General features: G+C 36.9%; 1 protein-coding gene across 5 annotated transcripts in view; it reads right to left on the minus strand.

Moving 5' to 3' along the window:
- Positions 1-22766, minus strand: part of SPATS2L (spermatogenesis associated serine rich 2 like) — a 254703-nt gene that overhangs the window by 67606 nt on the left and 164331 nt on the right. For all 5 annotated transcript variants that reach the window (XM_069070110.1, XM_069070111.1, XM_069070114.1 and 2 more), the window contains 3 exons: positions 16056-16164; positions 10144-10193; positions 4809-5049 (listed from right to left, as the gene is read on the minus strand). In XM_069070110.1, the coding sequence (XP_068926211.1) occupies positions 4809-5049; positions 10144-10193; positions 16056-16164 (400 nt within the window). The remainder of the gene's footprint in view (positions 1-4808; positions 5050-10143; positions 10194-16055; positions 16165-22766) is intronic.

Raw genomic sequence — 22766 nt, forward strand, 5'->3', positions numbered from 1 at the left:
CTCTCATTACATGTTCATATCTTGTTGTGAAGGCTTCAATAAATGCTAGATATCCTGAATGAACCAGTGGCAAAAAGAGGTAACAAAAGTGAAAGATCCTGTTGAAAGAAAAAATAAGTCCAAGAATACATTACCTACCAAAACAGATAAACCACAGAAATGCTGATTTATAGAGTGATCTGCCTTTAGTAGGAAGGTGATTAATCAATATGTGGGGGATTACAGAAGGGTTTCTTTAAATTGAGATTCCCCTAGTACATTTCTGGAAGATATTTGAATTTCTGGAACATATCTGATTTACACATCACTTTTTTGGGAGGAATCATCTGAATAATTTCATCAGTGGAAGGAAACTCACAATGTGGAAGCATCTTCCACTGATCTAGTGCAGGGCTTTTGAACCTGGATCCACAGTCAGTCAATCTGCATTTATTCAGACCAATTACTGGAAGGTCCAAGCTGAAGCTTAAAAACTTTGGTCACATAATGAAAAGATGGGACTCACTGGAAAGGACCCTGACACTGGGAAAGACTGAAGGCAAAAGTAAAAGGAAATGGCAGAAGATGAGATGGACAGATAATGTCATGGAAACAAAGAACATGAACTTGGACCAACTTTGAGAGATATTGGAGGCCAGAAGGGCCTGCCATGCTATGGTCCATAGAGTCATGAAGGGTTGGATACGACTGAACGACTGAACAACAATGAAAATGTGCCAGGCACTGTATTAGTTGCCTAAGAATTCCTGATTAGGTTTAAGGGCATCAGAGAATTGGAATTTGAAAAAAATTAAATCTTTATTTTCATTAACCTCTGACTAAAATTTATCTTTTCCTTTAATTGTGAATGTTGGTAACAAACTACAATATTACTAGCAGTATGTGTGATTGTCACTAATAGAAATCACAGTTATTTTTCATATCACGTTAGAATTGTTACAGATATTTTAAAATATACTTTATGCTCGTTATTCAAATTCACTCTAGCTAACAGATCTACCACTAGATATTTTACTATATCACAAATTTGTCTTTCGAATATTTTGATAGCTGTTTTTCAACAGCTAGCCTTTGAATATCCCTCCCTTCCTTTGAATCCAATATATTTTATTTTATACATTTAAAAACATTCTTCTGAGAAGGGGTCCACAGGTTTCACCAGGCTGCCAAAGGGCTCCATGACATCCACCCTGGACTCGTCTCCCCCCAAATCACCTTGCATTTGCTCTGCATATGTTTCCCATACCCTTTTCTACCAGTCATTCGTGGAGATTTATGTCATGTTTCATTTACATGTGTGCTTGTCTTGTTTTCCCTCCAGGAATGTAAGCTGCTCGAGTGCTTTTCCCTTTTGTATTCCTAGCACCTGGCAAAATACCTAGCATATAGACAATGATAATTAATGCCCACTTGCTTTCTTGATCATCCAATAATACTTTTGTAACTTATGGCTTTAGAGTGTTTCCTGGAAGACTGAGGGGGTAAATGACTGGCCCAGGGTCAAATAGGATGGGTTGGAGTCAGGACTCAAGCCAGGTTTTCCTCACCTTCCTCACTCAAAGACCAGCCTTCTCTGCACTGTGCCAAAAGGACTCCCACAGAGAACAGCCAGGTACACCTGGATTGCATTTCCTCTAATGTTTTATACTTGATGGGCCTTTGGTTTGTGATTAATGTCAAAATGATAACTTGAGCAATTAGATTTTGAAAGTGATTCAAATGAAAATAATATCAAGGCAAGTTGGGATTCTGCCACTCCTTAATTATTTAATTTCCTTCTTCTCCAGCTTAATAAATCAAATCAGTGTGAAACTTATAGCATAAAAAAACACTAAAGAAAAAAAAAACAAATTCCAGATTGATACCGGACAGGTAGTGATTTCTTTCAAAAGGATATCATTTTATGATAAAGGTTATCTGTATAGTTGTTGATTCTGAATTACATTTTTTATGTAAGAAAATTAGTGTTATAAGCCCAATTTCAGAAATTCTATGGGGCAAGATTGATAAGTTTTAGCTATTTAATGTTAATTCATTAACTGTGAGATACATTTCAGGATTTTCTGCTTCTCTGTTGTTGCTTTTGTTATTTCAAATGACCTCTCTCACTCCCCTACCTTTAAAATCCCTCCTGTTTTTCAAGACCCAACCACAATCCTCCCTTCTTCCTGAGGGTCTCCTGATTATCCCAGTTTGATGTGATCTCTCCTTTCTAGAAACTTTTTTTTTGTACTTTTAATTCTTTTTTCGGTGCTTGGTGTGTGTGTGTGTGTGTGTGTGTGTGTGTGTGTGTGTGTGTGTGTGTACTGTCTACAATTGAATCCCGATGCTCTCCTATATGTCTTTGTATCTGCTGCAGTAACACCTTGTACATAGTAAAATCAAACCCAATGAAGGTCAGAGTTCCAAAGGTCCTTAATGATTATCTAGTCAACTTATTAATTTTGCTTAATGAAGAAAATGAGATCCAGAGAAGAGAAATGACTCGCTCAAAAATTTGTGAATAAGGAAGTTGAGAGGACAAGGCATTTATTGGCTTGGAAGTGTTCTTTTTACTATAGTCTATGTCCAAATTTGTCACTGTAATATCAACATAGATCCTCTGAACACTGGAATCAATGATCCTAGGCTCAGTGTTTCCATTTTTGTCACAATAGGCCTATCCTTAGCTTGTTCCATTGAGTTTGAAATCTTCTAATTGGCCATTTAATGCCCCATGGGATCTCATCTATTAGTTGGGCAGTTCTGTTTTCTGTCATCTTTCCTACATCACCCATCCAATGCTTTTCCACATGATAGACTGCCTTCAAAACATCTGTCACTCATGACTTTCAACGGAATTCCTCATTTTTTGAATGACAACAAAATGATATAATTTCTGAACTGGAAGGGACCTTAACAATGATGTCTAGCTAAACATCAAAAGGGATGAAAATGATAAAAATGTTGATGCTAATAACAAATTGTACACATAAATGACAAAATATCATGTTGCCTACACTTGCCCAGACTAACACTTATCCTGAAAAATCTGAAGACAACACTTTAAATAGATGCTTCCACGCCAAATACTCACAGTCCAGGTAGAATACAGCTACACAGAATGAAAAGCATACAAAACATAGTGATAGCACCCCTGTTGCTCTGTCTGCTACTGGATTACACAGAGGAAGCTTTTGTTGATCTTATAGAAGGTAAGCTTATTTCCTAAGACTTCAAGTCAACCACAAAAAGCAGTTAGTTTGTCTACCTGTTATAAGTCCATATAATATCAAGTACAAAAGAGTAATAGAGGAAGAAAGGAAAGAAGCATTTATTAAGCACTGTGATCCTTCCAACAACTGTAGGAGGTAAGTGCTATTTTTATCTCCATTTTACAGTAGAGAAAATTGAGGCATACAGAGGTTGTGATATGCCCAGGGTCACACAGCTAATAAATATCTGAGGATGGATTTGAATTCAAGTCTTCCTGACTCCCAGCCCTGTGCTCTGTCCTGAGTCACCTCAAAGGCCTACTAGAGGAATGGAGTCTTGTCCCAGGGTCATTTCTATGAACTGCTTAAACAAATGAGAATGAAATAATGGTAATAACAACTCACATTTATATGTCATTTTAAAGTTGGTAAAGCATTTTCCTCAGAAACATCTTTGTACATTAAGTAACTGAGGTATTATTATCCCCATTCTATAGATGAGGACAATGAGTTTCTCACAGTGTAAGTGATTTGCTGGTGGTTATGAAGTAATCTAATGAGCTAATAAGTCTCTAAGGTGGGATTCAAACCCAGGCTCTTGATACGTCCAGCATTTCTTCCCCTCTGCCAAGAGATCACTGATGTAGTTGAAAGAGCACTGGAGCCAATCCCAAACCTGGGATTGAATCCTATCCTTTCCAAGTGCTTCCCTATATGACCTTGAACAAGTCACTTGACCACTCTCAGCCTTAGTTTTCTCATATGTATATTGGCATCTAGGTCCTTTCTGGTTATAAATCTATGATCCTGCCATCCAAGTTTAACCCCATAGTTTACAGATGACTTACCAAAGTCACACAGCAAGTTAGAAGCAGTTATTTGTTGAAATGATGACTACATTATTTATACATTTAGAAATTTGTTAATCTGAGCGATTATGTCTATGATAAAGATTATGCTTCACCAGAAAACAAACTATATCCAGAAGTAAAAAAAAAAAAGCCAAACAAGACTACACCACCTTTTCAGAGATGTAAAATGTCTAATATGTCCTATCATATTCAAAGGAATATTTCCTTTTAAATATATAATAGTTCATTTTATAGAACTGGTATGTTTTAGCAAAATCTACCATAAAGATAATTTCTATAGAGCAACAATCCTATTTCCTTATCAATTTCCATGATGAACTCAGAAATCCTTCTCTAAAATCCTCCATGATTTTTTTTCTGAGTTGAGCAAGGAGTTAAGATGGCAGCTTACCCCAAGGCATCCTGATCACTTCAGCACAGCTACAGTACAATACTGGCTGCTGTTTAAGTCAACAGCTGGCATGTTCTACTTCTCTATAAATGGCCACTAGCACTTATCTAACTTCCTTTAGGATTTCTGTGACAGGTTGGGTATCCATTCTTTCTCTAGTATGTCAAGAGAAAGGTTTTCCTGATATTGTGGTTATTCTGTCTTCAGCTGAATCACTATCAGACAGAAGGCAAATCTTTTCATTTGTAATAGCTATACTAAAAACAACACCAAAACACAGCCTCCTTGCTTTTGCTTCTTCTGGGTCCCTGTAAAAGAATGCCCATTTTTATCTAATGTGCGTTCACTGACCTGTAACTTCTGCTGGTACCTGGAGAGGTTCCTCAGTGGCTAAGGATTTCTTCTCACGAGGGAGCCTTTCTGTTTTTTCATGGGCAGACTCAGCGGAAGAGTTATCCTTGTCACAGCCATTCACGTGGCAGTTATACGTTCCTGGTGGCACCGGGGAGGCTGTTTCTGTCTTGTCCACCTTATCCTTAGCATCTTTATTGCCTTGGTGCTGCTTAGATTTGCTTCGTTTTCTTTTATTGTTCTGGAAGAAGCAATAACAAGGAAAGAAAAATTATTCCATGTGAACCCTTGAAATAAAAGAGAACAATTAGATATATGAATGAAATGTGTTTTCACATTCATTTTCCAGCTATTCTAACAGAACCTGGGGGAGGTAAAGCTACATTATTTAACAATTACCTGCCACAGATAATTCACTGCCTACCAAAATTCTTGAGTAATAGGCTGCATACAATTTTACTACAAAAAAAGTTAGGGCAAATAGTCCCCACCCCATACCAAAAGTCGAATGGCAGGTAATGCATCTGCAAATATCTGAGAAATCAGTGAAGAGATTTGTAGCATATGATTCAATTTAATATAAACAATGCTCCTGAAATTCCCAGAATGAACAAAATATCACACTTCCAAACGCAACACATGCAATTCAATTTAAAAAAAACATGCAGTAAGTACCTACTGCATGCAAGGTGCCAGACCAGTCACTGAAGATTAAAAGAAAAAAAAATTCAATGGTTCCTACCCTCGAGGAGCTTGTATTCTACTAGGGAAAGGGTGGTTGTGGAGGAGCAGTATAATGTACATGATAGCTAAGTGTTATCTAAGGTAAGGCGTGATGGGGAGCAAAGGAAAGATCAAGCAAAGTGCTGTAAAACATTTGGGGAGGGAACGAGGGGAAATCAAGGAAGGCTAGGCAGAACAGCCAGCAGTGGTACTTCAAAAAAATGAGGTATACAAAAGTCAGAGGTGAGGAGAGAATGCACTTATTCTGGGCATGGGGAAATGGTCCATCACAGAGTAAAATAGGGCTGGAAAAGTTACACTGGAAACATTACAGAGAGCTTTCAATGCATGTCTGAGTTTGAATTTTATCCTACAGACAATGAGGAATCATTGATAGTTATTGATCTGGTCAATGACAAAGTCATACCTGTGCATTAAGAGGATCATCTCAATAGTTCAAAGCACAAATAGGAAATGAGAGAGGCTGAAGGCAATTATGGTAAGGCAAAGGAAGATCTATGGGATCTGACCTCGAGTGTGTGATGTGTGTGGAGAAGTGGAGAAAGGCTGCTGTGGAAGTCAAACTGATAAGAATGAGTGACTGATTGATTATTGGGACAAGGGAAATGAAAGAATCGAATAAATTCCAAGATTGTGAACATAGAAGACTGGAAGGACTTTGCTGTCCTCAACAGAAATGGAGAACTTTGAAGGAGAAGAGATGGATTTAGAGGGGAAGATGATGAATTTAACTTTTGAACATGTTCAGTTAGAGGTGATGGTAGGTATGATATTAGATGGACTGAAATTTACTAGGTAGTTGGAAATGTTGGACAGGAGTACAGTAGAGGGCAGGAGACATAGATGTTGGAGTGACTGAATTTATGGGAAGTAGAGAAATCACCAAAGAAGTGTAAAGAGAGACCACTTGGAGACAGAAATGTTGGAAAACATATAACAAGCATGATATGAAGCTATGATATAGGAGTGATGGAGAACTTTGATTATCCGGATATTTGCTTAAGTTCTCTAACAAAAGTGAAAAATTAGTAACGTCTTATCCTGTCTTAATTATAATTTCATCTTTTAAAAGCTAAAGAAACCAATGAAGAGAGGAAGTTTGATTCTTGATCTTATTCTCACCAACACAGAGAGTAGGCATTATATAAGAACCATGACACATTTATGATAAAGAAGGAAAGGGAAACCAGGCATAGAGTGATATAAGTAGGACAACCATGGATTAAAATGATATAGGGGCAGTCAGTCTTAGAGAAGAAGAGAAGAGAAGAGAAACAATTCTGAGGAAGAGAAAAAGGGAAAGTTCAAAAAGATTGTTTAAAGGTAGGCAGGGAGAGTAGTGGGTAAGAGTGGTGGGCCTGCAGTCTGGAAAAACCAACTTCAAATCCTACATTAGATACTTAACTTTGTGAGTGTGGAAAATTCACTTACTTTCTATCAACCTTAGTTTACTCAAATGTAAAAAAAAGATAGTAATAGCATTTATCTCTCAGGAATGTTGTGAGGATCAAATGAGATAATCTATATACAGCATTTTGTAAACCTTAAAGCTCTATATAAGTGCTAGCTATTATTATTATTATTATAGAGACTAATGTCCAAAGAATCTGAGTTAAATTTTTAAAAGGCATGTACAGAAGATGTGGGCAAGGACAGGTAACAAAGTATAAATATAAAAACCTTGGATAGTCCTTTAAGAATAGTGTCAGGAGTGCTAATGTTCAGAATGAGCTGATACTGGCAAGGAAAATTTAGGACAACAGAAAGGGTTTTTGTGGGGAAAAGAGAAAAATCAAAGGTGATATCAACTCACAGCTTAGGGTAGATGAGAGGATAAAAACCGACATTTAAGAAAGGTTTGCTGCTTGATTCTAATTTTGTTTTCTCTCTCAAGGAGAATGATCTTTGACCTGGAAAGAACTGCACAAAAATAGCTAATAAAAAGTTGATATCCGAGATAAGTAAGGAGAGCATCTAGTTGCCTTTGATAAGTTCAAGTCTCCAGGCCCAGACGACCTACATCCTAGAGTAATGAAAGCACTGGCAACTATGATTGCTGAGTCACTGTCAGTGATATCTGAAAGACTGTGGGACCAGGGAAGGGGCAAATGTTATCCTGCTGTTCAAATTACAGTCTAGGTAACTTATATTGGATTCCTGGAAAAATTCCATAAAGTATTATTAAAGGGATGGTCAATGAATATGAATAAAAAGGAACAATGATCCTACAGAACCGTCATGACTTTATCGAGAACAGGTCATACCAGACTAACCCAAGCCTGTCATCTCGTTCCCCCCCCCCCCAATACAGATGTACAAAATCCCTTTCTGTTGTCCTAAATTTTTCTTGTCAGCCTCAGCTCATTCTGAACATTAGCACTCCTGACACTATTCTTAAAGGATCATGCAGGGCTTTTGTATTTACACTTTGTTACCTGTCCTTGCTTTCATCTTCTGTACATGTCTTTTAAAAATTTAACTCGGTCGATGATTCCCTGAACATTAGTTTCTTTAATAATAATAGCTAGCATTTACATAGCACTTTAAGGTTTGCAATCAATGGTCTCTGAAGTCCTTTTCAAGTTCCAATCTATGATCCTGTCATTTCACTTCCTTTTATGATAGTGCCACACTGGTAGATGATTATAGTGCTGAAGATAGAATGTATTTAGATTTTTTTTTTTTAAGCAATAGGGGTTAAGTGACTTGCTCAAGGTTACACTGCCAGTTATTTCTGGGTGTGGTGCTAAGTATCTGAGCCCGGATTTGATCCCCAGGTCATCCCAACACTGGAGCTGGTGCTCTTACTCGCTGAGTCACCTGGCCACCCCGAGTGTATTTAGATTTTAGCAATGAACTTTACAGTGTCTCTGATGCATTTCTTGGGAAAGTCATTTAACCTCTCCAGACCTCACTTTACTTATCTGTAAAATGAGATGAGATTAGACCAGATGGATTCTAAGTTCCCTTCTGCCTCTAAAACTTGGTCCTATGAACTCTGTGATAAGACACATTTCCCTGGATGTGGAGAGAATGGGAAATAGGTTCTTTGCATACAGGCTTATAGCCTTGAAACAGGTCAAAGATTAAAGGGTAATTGTGTTTTTATAATAGAGTATACTCAACAGGTAAGGGTCCTTGGAGTATGCATGTGTGGGCATATTAGAGAAACAGGGTACAAGCATGAGAAGTGAACATCAGCAAATTCAATATTGGAGACCTCATTTCCCCTCCTCTTTAGAAAGTCATAATAAGAGTGTGACAGGGTTAGAGAAAGCATCCTTTCCTTTGTGCTCAGAGAGTTCATAGTACCAAGGGATCTTGCAGGACATCTCTAAGCTATTAAAGTATTATTATTGTGTAAAATATTTATACACATATAAATGCACTCATACATATGTACATATACACACATATAAGCATACCCATACATGCACACACATAAGGTACACACAGTACATGTATGCATATATACACACATAAGCATATATACATTAAAACTCACAGTACTATATCCACATAAACATACACATGCATGTAACTATGCACACATATTATACATACATATAATGTAATATATAATATTAAAAGTAGGTATAATATACATGTTATACAATGTATATATACATATCCTATAATGTATATGCATGTGAGTATATAGATTGTGTATATGCATAATGTACACCTTATATGTGCACACGAAATGCACAATACACACAGTGCATATATCCATATACATGTGTTCATACAAACACAAACACATACCATATACCCACATACAAACATATATGCATAGGCACATGTACATATATTTAACATATCATACAATGCATTACATATGTGTATGTGCAGATTGCAGTTCTATACATACATCATATACATAATGGACAGAGTACATAAATACTATGCAAACATGCCTATACAGATACACAGAGATCATGTGGACACATATAGTGTATGATACACACATACATATGCACACATATATGCATGATATATTAACATATAACACTCCTACACATATAGACATGCACACATATTATATAATATATATGCAAACGTGTGTTTATGTATAAGTGTATGTATACATACATCATATACATATAAATCTATACACTTACACATGCTGCACCCCCACATACACACATATGTTACCAGAAAAGGTCTCATAAGGCAACCCAGACCTAGTGTAGGTTTTTTTATTTGAGAAAGGATGTGAGAGTTTCTTTAGAGATTTCTGGAGTACCTGAGTTGCTAGTTGATATTTCTTGTCCTCCATGCCCAAGGATAATTTCAGATACATTTGGCCTGGAATCCTTTTAATTTCTGGAACTAACTTCTCTTTACATTTTTTTTAAATAAAAAAATTTAAGCATACCTGAGGATAGAAGATGTCTCCCTAAACATAGGATTGCCAGTACACACACAGAACAGCAGAGGAGGCTGAGTGTGAAATGCTTGTTTTTTTGTAAGCTTTGTGAATACAGATATGGCCATGAATAAAATCACCACAAAACAAGATTCTACAGCAGAAAACCAAAGGAGTCTGGTTAGGCTTATAACTGTTTTGAGATCCACATCAATACTTTACCTTCTTCTTCCCGGTCATGTTCCACTCTTTCAGTACCTGAATTGCACTGCCTGGACAAAGAAAAAGATCAGTCAACATACTGGGAGGATAAAACAGCAACCCCCAAAACATCTTCACTATACTATCTTAGGGAAAATCTTTTAACTGGTTTATTTAAGTGTTCTGCCTTAATAACTGAAACTTTTTTAAAAAACAAACCCAACATATATTTTCTTGTAGTTCCTAGATTCCATCTTCATGTCACTTATCATAGGATTTTTGCCTTACCAAAATATTAATTCCTACTACTTTTCTATCATATTATCTATATTTCTTCATTATATTATGTCAGAGACAATGATATATTTCTTGATAAATACACTGTCAGAAGTAATATTAATAAACTTATCACATTTGATGAATGGAGAAGTATATCCTATAAGCTTCTCAGTGAAAACAAAACAAAACAAACCACATCATTCCAAATTTTGATAACTACAGAGGCCATACCATGCAATTTAATCATACTTGGCCCTTTTTTCTATTTCTGTTTTAAGACCTGTGGCTTACAAGGTGGATAAAACAGATGATATAATATTTTTTCTTTTTTTTAATCTTTTTTTTTTATTAATTTGTTTGTTTCTTTTTAGTTTACAGGATTCAATTCCACAATTCCTTGAGTTTCACATTTTGTCCCCCTCCCTCCCCTCCTCCCCCATAGCGGCTTATAGTCAAGTATAGGATCTGTAAATACTTTCACATTATACATTAGCAATGCAGTGATATAAGTCAATCCCAAAAGACTCATGATGGAGAGAAATATGTGCATCCAGAGAAAGAACTAAGTTTATATCCAGGTAGAAGCAAAATACCTGATCTTTTTCCTTCTCTTATTTGGTTTTATGTCTTCTTTACCATTTTTCATTCCAGATGATATAACCTTGATTTTATAATACAGTGATGTAATTGTTTATGTGACTGTCACTTTAAAGCACGGGAAGTTCATTATAACCAAAGCTTTAGTTTCAGATGTTATCACATTCCATTTACATACATACAATTTATAACACATTTCTTGTAATTCATACTAATTGGGGAAAGACTAACTTGAATGAATGAAAGCTGAAATTACAGAATATTTTAAAAATACATTAAAATACTTTCAAGTACATAAATCACCTCAACAAATCTGATAAAGTTAATTTGTTCATTGGCATAAGGAGGCTGTTTTGTAACTAAATTTGCAATTGGTCTAGCAATTGTTTAACTTTTAAGGAGACCTGAGTGGTTTGATGATGAAGGATTGTAAGGGTTATGGGATTTAAAGATCTCCCATGCCCCATGGACGTGCTGACATAGCAGAGCAAGAGAAAAAAAAAAGCCGAGCTAATGGTCCTGCGGTTGGCAGTTGGCGGCGGTTGCCTTTTTTTTTTTTTGAGTTAGGACCCCTGCTGAGGACTGCCAGGGGCCGGAGCTGCTGGGAGCGCTCTTCCAGGACGCTGGGTGGTTGCTATGAGTGGGGAGAGGAGGACCTTTGCCTGAGGTAGCCTGTTCTGTTTTAAAGGCTTGAAAATGTGGGTGCTTTCTACTTTATCTACCTGTGCCAATATCATAACTACTCTGATGGCTTTCACTTTCTGGTTTTGGGACTCAGTCTTTTGGTATCTTAATAAATTTTCTAGTTTATTTCCCCATATGGCAAACCTGACGTATTTTGTGATGGATAATTATATCAGCATATTTGTAATCTCTATAGGCATTGTGAATATGGCATTGCTGATACAAGGATGAACTTAAATACTGAGTCCCATAGGGTCATAATTTTTAGGAAAATGAAATCGTTAATGTTCTGATTGTTTGGCTAGAAATGAAAATGGTATGCTCAAGATAATCACTGTTGATATTTGGTTGCTAAGGACTTTTCTCATCAGGGTGAGTAGCCATGGATTGAATAAGTGGTTAGTAATTCCTTACAGAAAATTGTTTTGTGTAAATTGTTCTTGTTGTTCAGTTGTTTCAGTCATGTCCAAAGCTCTGTGACCTCATTTAGGATTTTCTGGCAAAGATACTGGAGTATAAAAGATACTCATTTTATAGATGAGGAAACTGAGGCAAACAAGGTTAAGTGTCTTGCCCAGAGTCACCCAGCCAGTAAGCTTCTGAAGTCAGATTTGAACTCAGAAAGATGAGTCTTCCTGACTCCAGGTGTGGCCCTCTCTCTGTTGTACCAAGTGGCTGCCCTTTGTATAAGTTAGTACTCCCAAAATGTTCTAGGCTGCTTGAAAATTTTATTATACTACCTGCTTTCAGTAACAACAATACTAACAGTATCAGTAGCAGTAGGAATAAAAATAACCCACTTTTTATACAGCACTTCAAGTTTTGCAAAGAGCTTTACTAAATACTGTCATTTTATTCTCACAATAACCTTGGGAGGTAAGTGTTATTATTATTCCCCTTTTACAGTAAAGAAAACTGAGGTCCAAAGAGATTAAATGACTTGCCCAGCATCACACTATTAGCAAGTATCTGGAGGCCAGATTTGAACTTAGGGTCTTGCACCCAAATGCCCAATGTAATCTATATATTGCCAATATAATCTTTTAACAGAAAAAAATTTGCAATAGTAGTCTGGAAGAAAAAGTACTACACTTGAGTTCTGCCAACAATTAATCTTGGATGAGTCCTTTAAATCTTCTGGACTCAAGTCTCCTCATCTATAAAACGAGGAAGTCAGATTCAATGGTCTTTGTTTTTTGTTTTTTTTTTACCATTACTTCCAATTCTAAAATTCTAGAATTCCTATGAAAAAGGAAATTTCTAAACCAAGAAAAATTTCAGACCAGTCAATGCTGTGTTTAAGGGAAATGAGTAGAATCCTAATTGCTCAGATGTCACTCTCTTTGCATTATAGTATTATTGCCGATACTGCTTTGACTAGTGATCTGGCATACTAATTATGCAATCATTCTATTCATTAAGGTGAGGATTCCATTAGTCAACATGTTAGCCTCAATCAAGTTACTTTAAGCACCTGACATAACAAAATCTTAGTTAAAAAATATTCAGTAATTCAGACTTTACATGAACTTAGGGCTATTCTTTCTTAAAATTTCCTAGAATTATTGAGGTTGTCCTGTTTAATCCTAGTTAATCATCTGACCTCTAAGGAAGAAATTATAACTCTTTCAGTAAACTCCTGGAAGTTCTTACTTAGGGCTATTTTTATTTTTCTGAAATAATTTAAGCCAATTTCCCCTAATTTTGTATTTTTCATCTGCAAGAAGAGGTGCCCATTTCCTGTTTAGTTGTGTAACATCAAATTTCCTCCCAAACATTCAGATTTGGATAGCTTTATGAGAATTACATGAAGAAGCTGTGGACATTTAAAATGAAGAAGAGAATGCTGAAGGTGGGCATAATCACAGCCTTCAAATTACGTTTGTCATAGGGAAGAGTTAGATGTGTCCTTCTTGGCTTCAGATTAGAATAAATGGAAAATTTTACTAGTAATCGGAGATGGTCTAAAGTGGAAGGAGCCTTATGAAAGGGGTAAATGAGCTAGCTCCCTGTCACTAAAAATCTTCAAGTGAAGTCCAGATGACCATTTGTTGGGGTCATCATAATGGGGATTCTTGTTCAGGCACCTACTGGACTAGGTGGTCTATGAGGTCCCTTCTGATTTGGTTGTTCTGTGATTTTGTGGTCAAATAACAATAATATGGACAATGAATTTTCAGAGAAGAATTCCAAAGAAGAAAAAGAACTAATATCATGGATGAATGAAAAATGCATGAAATAACATTTGTTAAGGGCTTACTACGTGCCAAGTAGCATGTCCTGAAACTCCTATAATTCAATTTGAACTCTACTTGGAATGTTTAAAGCTATTTGGACCACCCATAAATAACTTGTGTACATGAATTTCAAGATGCCTGAGGCCTATTAAACTTCTACAAATCTAGTGCCTCTTTAAAGGACTTCTAACAAATGATCTTGGTTCTTTATGGTTTTTAAGAGGATTTCTATTGGTCCACCAACCAGTGAATAGTGGTTTCTTAGCAATCAGAGGGCTTTATTAATGAGGCAACAACATTGGCAAGGTGAAATTTTCATGGGAGACAAATTTTCATGGGAGACTATTTAAATACAAATTGATTTGGTGACAGTCTATCAATTACTATGCTTTTCAAAAGGACCACTTTGTATTCAAAACATTTCCTGTAGGGAGCATGGGAGCCCTATTGGTGAGGAACTACATCAATCCAAGGTATGGAAAGTGGTTTTTAACAGACCCAATTTGAAGCATCAATTTCCCTTGTAAAGAGGACAGGGATATAAAGCTGGAAAGAAGTTGACAGAGCTAGAGATGAAGGGACTGTGGGGGTCAGGTTTGACCTTTCCCCCACTTCCCACTGAGGTATGGAAAGAGACCCAAGTCAGTAACAGCAGTCATTTGACTGGTAGGATTCCATACAGTGGTACCAAATAGCACTAAAGATATCTGTGCCAATCCCAGTATGCCTGACCCTTAACTTGCATGTAATTGGTTACATCTATGCAAACTCAGGAATTTTCTACTTCTGCTTCGAACTGGTCCCTCTTGGAAGCAGGTCAACTTTTTGTTGTTTAAATATAAGTATAAAACACTACACTCTCAGTTGCCCCAGGCCAATTGGATCTTGTGTGTGAGACCAGTCCTGGCCCTGTGCTGTCATCCCATGTCAGGATCAGGACTGGACAACTGGGATCTGGAGTGGTAGGAAACAGAACAGGCTTATGTATCTTCTGCATCTTTTGTTCCTAAAAACAGTTTGTGAGGCTGCAAGGTGGCGTAGTAGTTGGACATTTGGACTTGGAATCTCAAAGACCTGAGTTCAAATTTTCGCCTTACTAGCTGGATGACGATGAGCAAGGCACTTAAGCTTTCTGGGCCCGAGTTTCCTCATCTGTAAAGTGGGAATAATAATAACACCCACTTCACAGGGTTGCTGTGAGGCCTCAATGAGATAACATTCATTATGTGCTTTGCAAACCTTAAGACTTCATATAAATATAAGCTTTTTTCAATTAAAAAATTTATATAGCTATACCTACTGATATTTTAAAAGCTACCATCTTTCTAAGGATTTTCTGTTCATAGCAATCAGCAAAGTTAAAACTTGTTATTTTTGATTTGTTGCTGTTGGGGAAAAAAAGGCCTAGAGAGATCAGTAGGGAACAGAAGTAGATATAAATAAGAGAAGTTTTGCTTGAGTGGGGATAACAGGGTCATATTTCATGAATAGGAGAAATCAGAGACAAGATTATGGCGCTCCTTAAGTCCTGCGTGCAATGACTCTAGTCATAAGGACAAATACAACTATGCTGGTTGCATTAGCTTTAAACTCCAAATGTGGTGAATGACCTTTGAAGTCCAGGGTGAAGTATATGTCCCTCCCACCAAAAAGGAAACCATTAAATCAGTGTCATTCTCAGCAAGACACCATAACCATTAGCAGAGAATGGACCTGATTGTCAAGATGCCAGTCAAGTCTGATTTCCATGACAGGTGAATTGACTGTGATTAGTAGAGTTATAGCTGTTACCTTTCACAGAAAACATCTAAAGGTTTTTCCAGGAGAGAAAATGGTTTTCAGCACTTCTCTTCCTTTTTTTTTTTAAGTGAGCCATGGACCTAAAGGAACTTATGAAAAATTTAGGCAGTAGTTGGTCTGGATAGAATTTGTTAGAAGAAAAATTAAGAGGGTGAAAAACGTTGAATATTCAACTTTCCTTCACTTAACAAGCATTTATTAGGCAAGCACTCACCATATCATATGTAAGACCCAGTGATGGGCTCTGAGGGAAGATAAGGTATTGTCTTTCTTAAGGAACTTACAAGATCATGGCTGGTTTTGATCTCTCTGTCTCAATGAAAAATTTAGGCTTACCATCCATGAAGGCTTGAACTGCTCTGTCCACATTATTATCAAATTGTTGTAGCACCAGCACTATTTCATTATTGCTTTTGTTAGGGACAACTGATCGGACTGCATAAATCTGGAGAAAAAAAAAAGAAAATTTTTTTACAATTAAAAACAATTTAATTTTCCTCTATCTCAAAAATAGGATGAAATATGCATAGAAAAGAAATGTAAAGAGGCCTTGAAATATCAACTAGTCAATGCATTTCACACAATGATATCTGGCCTACTGACTGCTTTGGGATACTTGTTTCATTTTCTCCACTCAGCTCATACCATAAGATCAGATCATAGGATCATAGGACTTAAAGCTAGCAGAGACTGTAGGAGTGATCTGGTCCATTACCCTTAGATTACATATGAGGAAATTGAGGCCTAGATGATTGTCTTTGCAAAAAGAAACAAAGATTTTGATAGATTTGTAGAATAAACAAACATATAATATGAACTTGAGATGACACTAGCAATTAAGCCATTAAGTACACCTAAAGCATCCAGGGAAATGGAAATTTATTCTCTTTATCATCAATAACTTTCATTGAAGACAAATTCTGATGCCAAATTATAGTTCTCAAAGGCTATGTAACTGTCATGCAATGTCTGACTCTTCCTACCAATTTAGAAAGACTTTGAATAGGTATCTGCCCTATGAGATCCAGCCAGCTAAGTTCAGAGAGGCTATGAAGGGAATGAAACACTGAATATCCAACATATCCAAGGTCTTTTTGAATTGTGTGTACCATCCAGTGTGTTTGTGTCACTTGAAAATCTGACAAACAGACCATTTATAGCTTTATCCAATCATTAATAAAAACATTAAACAGAACAAGGTCAAGCAGAGCTCCCTACAGGGAGTTTGGTTTCCAGCTGAGCTTGAAGATATAATGTATAAAAGGAACTAGAATGAAAAAATATTGAAACAGAGAAGTTGGAACCAGACTGGGAAGGACGTGAAATGATAGTCTACACAGTTGGAATTTTATTTGGACAATAGGAAACCAAAGGTTTTTTAAACTGATTAAACTTATGAATTAGGAGGATTATTTCAATTATAGGAAGACTTATAAGAATTAGAGAGAAGAGAAATTGGATGAAAAAAAAACCCAGGTAAGAGGCTATTACAATAGGCAAGGAAAGCCAGAGTAAAGGTGGTAGCAGTACATGGTGGGTAGAGAAGTGAGACATTTTAGCATCAGAGACATGTTTTGGGGCAAAATATGATGAATTTCAGTTTTAGACATGTTGATTTTGAGGTGTCAGTGGGACATTTAAGTAGAAATGTCCAGCTAGAAGTCAGGAATGTACAACTGGAATTCAGTGGAAATACCAGCATAGATATATAGATTCAGGATTTAGGCAAGGAGATTGTGTCTTATTTATTCTTTTATCTGCCTGATGGATTATCACAGTACTATATACATGGTAAATGTTTAATATGTTTGGTGAATTGAATTAAATTGTAAATTAAAAAGTCAGGATTTTTTTTTTAATTTTGAGCTTTATAAATATTCACTATCTGGGTCTTACCAAAGACATACTTTTATAACTATCAAGAGATGTTCTCATATGGTGTGAGTGGCAGGAGAAATATAAACAAGTCACATGAAATCAATGTAAGTCTCATCCACGGTGGAATCAATCTGTTATCATAATAAGGAAGGGGGGGCAGGAGAGAAGCAGCTGCTGCTGATATCCCTGAAGAGGTGCCAGCCTGCCTCGCATTCTGGGGATGTTTGCAACTGGCATACAAAAGCAAGTGACATGTATTCAAAACCTAACCACATCATACTGTTGTGAAAAGGAGGAAAAAGATGAAAAGGACATGGTCAAAGTGAAGCAATGCTGGTGTAGAGACCTGGAGTTACTGAAGGGCTTTCTCTTTGTGTCCATGACAGTGCTCCCTCCTGTTGTGTCCGTCCCAGGAGAAGTGCCAAGGTCTTGGGTGCAGAGATTACTACTTGTTTGTGAGTAATGTGGTAAGTAATCTGGGCCAGAAGGTCAGCTTCCTTAATTCTCTTCCTAGGCCATTTTCTCTTCCTGAGGGTGGTACAAAGTTGAAAGTCCCAAGACCCAGAAACAAGCAGCAAAAGTGACACAAAGAGATAGAGAGCACTTATCTGGTTGCTCCAGCTCCCACTGGGCAATTCGATTGCTACTGCTTTCACTCACCACTTTTCTCATACTCAGCCAATTAATGGTGGTGGTGGGAAGGGGGTGGTGGTGGGAAGTGAGAGAATTGAGGGGATTAGGACAGCTAGTAGTTAATTGTGGGAATTGGGTGAACCACACTGACTCCATCTTGGGACTCAATTCTGGAGCTAGCTCAGTTCCCTTTCTATTCAATTATGGGTCTAGTCCGACTTCTGTCTGGTGAGAACTTTATTTAATTGTGGAAATTGAAGGAAAATCTTATTGCATTGTTTGAACTTAGCCCAGTGTGTCTGGGAAGCTGGATGATCCCTACCTGCTACTCAGAATTTTTTAACTAAGGACCTAGGTCATACTGACCAGAAAACCAGTCAGATTCAAAAACCGATGCAAGGAGTTTTCCCATAATTGTACATGTGAAGCAGCCCATATGCCTTTTCTGAAAACTGGACCTGTACTGATCAATAAGTTATTTTGTCCATATTCCTTTGATTGTTTATAGACACTTGGGAGAAGTGGGAAACCTCTTTTTCTGAATTCAGGGAATTCTCTCAGTTCACTCTCTCCCTCCCAATTTGGAAAGTCCCTCCAATAATGCAATGTTTTTTTAGAAAAAATTCTATTGCACACTATATAGACAACAATGCAGTAAGATTTTCCTCCAATTAGAAATCAGATTATCTAATGTTATATTATTTCCTTTTAATTAATTGATTTTCTTTGATTAATTTTTTAAAATGTATAAAAATCTGTCTCCCTCTATATTTGGGGTCCAGGCCTAAGCTGAGGAGGTCTGGTCCTGGTTTCTTGGGCAACTGTCATACATTACTTAATAAATTGATATGCTCAGAAGATTCAAATCTTTGTTTCCTTAGTTATTTCATCTTTCACCTGCCAGAGGAGAGATAAGGGCCAGGGGAAGAAAAACACCATCTCTGTTATCAATGCTCCTTGCCCTGGCATGCTAGAAAGAGTTATTGTCATATGATTGCAATACTTGGGGCAGGTATAAGATTCACTCAGTCCTCATGGATCTGGGCAATTCTCATTACAGACATCCCTCAGAGACAGTGTATGTTCAGTTCCATACCACCACAATAAAGTGAATATTGCAATAAAATGAGTCATGAATTTCTTGGTTTCCCAGCGCATATACAAGTTATGTTTCCACTATACTATAGTCTATATAGTGTGCAATAGAATTTTTTCTAAAAAACATGTACATACCTTAATATAAAAATACTTCATTGCTAAAAAAAATTCTAACCATACATCGCCTTCAGCAAACTCTAATCTTTTTGCTGGTGGAAGTTCTTGCCTCAGTGCTGATGCCTGCTGACTGATCAGGGTGGTGGTTGCTGAAGTCTGGGGTGGCTGTAGCAATTTCTTCAAATTAGACAACAATGAAAGTTGGCCACATCCATTGACTCTTCTTTTCACAAAAGATTTTTCTGTGGCATCTGATGCTGTTTGACAGCATTTTGCCCATAGTAGGACTTCTTTCAAAAGTCAATCCTCTCAAACTCTGCCACTGTTTTATCAAATAAGTTTATGTAATATTCTTCAATATTGTTATGTGTTAGGGAATAGGGAGGCCTGAGAAGAGGCAGAGAGATGAGGGAACAGCTGGTTGGTGGAGTAGTCAGAACACACACAACATTTATCAGTTATGTTTGCCATCTTATATGGGTGTGACTAATGGCACCCCAAACTAATTACAATAGTAAATCATTGTTCACAGATCACTGTAACAGATATAATAATAATGAAAAAGTTTGAAATATTGTAAGAATTACCAAAATGTGTGCTATTGGAAAAATGGCACACTGATTGACTTGCTCAACGTAAGGTTGCCATGAACCTTCAGTTTGTAAAATAAAATAAAAAATAAAAAAGCAATATGTCTGTGATAAAGTGAAGCACAATAAAATGAGGCATTCCTTTACTCCTAAAATTATGGGAATTTCTTTCCTGCTTATCAAATCTATGTGCATTATAATCTAAGGTGCCGTCCTCTGTCCTTATGCCACTGGACTGGGCTCCAGAAAAGATGATTCAGATAATGGGTGTGCTCAGAGAGGACAGAGGACTGATGCAATACACAGTCCTAGGAGAGCAGATTTAGAGCTGAAAGACTAGTCAAATTTGTCATAATAAAGATGACACAGGAAGCTTAAATGACTTGCCTAAAGTCACAAAGGTAGTATCAGGGCTGGAATTTGAACTCACATCCTTTGACTCCAAATTCAGAGTTCTTTCTAATGTACCACAATACTTCTGTCAGAGTCTCATGACCATATGTAGGCAAAAGGAAAATATCCAGGGACTGGCCAGAGCTGGTGTGATAGCAAAAGGTGCAAAAAATATGATATGATAGGACTATGAAGTCTCTGCTGGCTGGGCATGCTTCGGAGGCCATTTTTCACAGCTCATTTTATGTTTATTCTTTCTTGAGAACTGATCCTCAGGGAAGTGTGTAGCGCCTCACAGTAACATGCCCTAACATCCTTCCTCTTCTTTCACATATTTTGTTTGGATTTTTGTTACATTTGCTGCTTTATTATTTTAAAACTCCATTTATCTCATCCAAATGGTCTTTTCTTCTTGTCTCCTTTTTATCCTCTTCTTTCTGCCTCCAGCATTTCATCTTCTTTGAATTATGTTGTTGTTCAGTTGTTTAAATCATGTCTAATTCTTTGTGACCCCATTTGGGGTTTTCTTGGGAGAGATATTGGAGTGGTTTGCCATTTCCTTCTATAGCTCATTTGATAGATGAGGAAACTGAAGCAAGGACACTTAAGGCACTTGGCCAGGGTCACACAGCTAGTAAGTGACTAAGACCAGATTTGAACTCACAAAGGTAAGTCTTCCTGACTCTAGGCCCAGCACTCTATCCACTGTGCCACCTAGCTGCCCCTCCTCGAATTATCCCTTATGCTAAACAGAACTTTTACCCTTTTCTTTCTCTTATTCTTTCCAGAAAGACACATTTCCTCTATCAGTATTGCTAGCTAGTTGTACAGATCTGGAAGAGATTGCAGTGTTTAAAAATCTAAATTCATCACAGGATGGGAGAAAGAACAAGACAATACAAGAGGGAAGGGTGGTGATGGGGTAGGGGAAAGAAATCAGTCAGAATTAAGACCAGTGAGTGGTTATAAGGAGGCAAATCTCATTTATCAAGAAAGAGGAAATTTCCTAACAATTAATACTGTCCAAAGTGAAATGAGTTGCTTTGGGAAGCAGTGAGCTGTCCATCGCTGCTGGACTTCAGTTTGTACAATAAGATAAAATCAAAAAAGCAAAATCTGTGAAGTGTGATAAAGTGAAGCACAACAAAATAAGGCATTCCTGTACTCCAAAAATTATGGGAATTTCTTTCCTGCTTATCAAATCTATGTGCATTGTAATCTAAGGTGCCTTACTCTGTCCTTACACCACTGGACTTGGCTCCAGAGAAGAAGATGATTCAGACAACATGCTCAGAGAGGACTGATGCAGTGCACAGTCCTAGAACAGCAGATTTAGAGCTGAAAGACTAGTCAAATTTGTCATAATAAAGATGAAGCCCAAGTATTCAAGTGGAGGCTTTGTGACCTTAGGCAAGTTGCTTAACTTCTCTGGCTTCAATTTTCCCATCTGTAAGATAAGTGTGTTGATTTAGATAATTTCTAAGTTTAAGAAAGTTTAGGAATTCTGTAGTACTGTATCATATTTTTTTTCTGGCTCGTCAGAGATGTTGTGGAAAGGATCTGAGCTTCAAGTAGAGATTGTACTAAAATACCTCTAAGGTCTCTTTCAAGTCTGAAATCCTGAGATCCTGCAGTCTAACCAAACAAGAAAAATCATTAGCTGAGTATGTTTCACAATAACATTAATCTACTAGCTAATTACCAGCATTCTGAAGTTAATTTACACTTAGTAATAATAATAGAGTTCTTTGTTAAAGCTGATTCTGGTGTTTCAAGTCACTACCCTTTGGTTTTGTATTATGGAAAGTCTTTAATAATTATCAACATTATGACCATGTCTCTTCAGAATATCCCAGTTGCTTTAAAATGCCATTGTTTTGGTTAATTTATTTGATTAATATGAGAAGTTGTTTTTTTTTGTAAGTCTAGCCAATCCTTCTTTTTTCCACATCAGCAGTCAGATTTGCATATAGAGCACATTTTTTCCCACCCCTTTTGCTGTCTATTTCCTCATTGCTGTATTAGATACCTCCCTCTTTTAGAATTTGAGGTTATTAACTGAGTTTTTCTAGTCACACCTAACTGAGCATACTACACTCAATTCCCAGAGGAAGATATTTAATTAAAAGAGAAATTCCAAGCTCTAAAGAAACAAAACTAAGCCTAGATGCTATATAACTTTGGATAATCCACAGAAGCTTTGAACTCTAATGAATTTCTCTGGAAAGATTTATTTCTATTTTAATCCCTCAGGCTTGGCCAGAGTGAGGGAAGTGGTACTCTTTGTCAATCTTGATATTTAAATTTGTGTATCTTTATTGTACATTTCTAGAGCAGG

This window comes from Petaurus breviceps, unplaced genomic scaffold (assembly GCF_028583685.1).
Source record: "Petaurus breviceps papuanus isolate PSGF00001 unplaced genomic scaffold, PetGlider_PUasm1.0 90804, whole genome shotgun sequence".
NCBI lineage: Eukaryota > Metazoa > Chordata > Mammalia > Diprotodontia > Petauridae > Petaurus > Petaurus breviceps.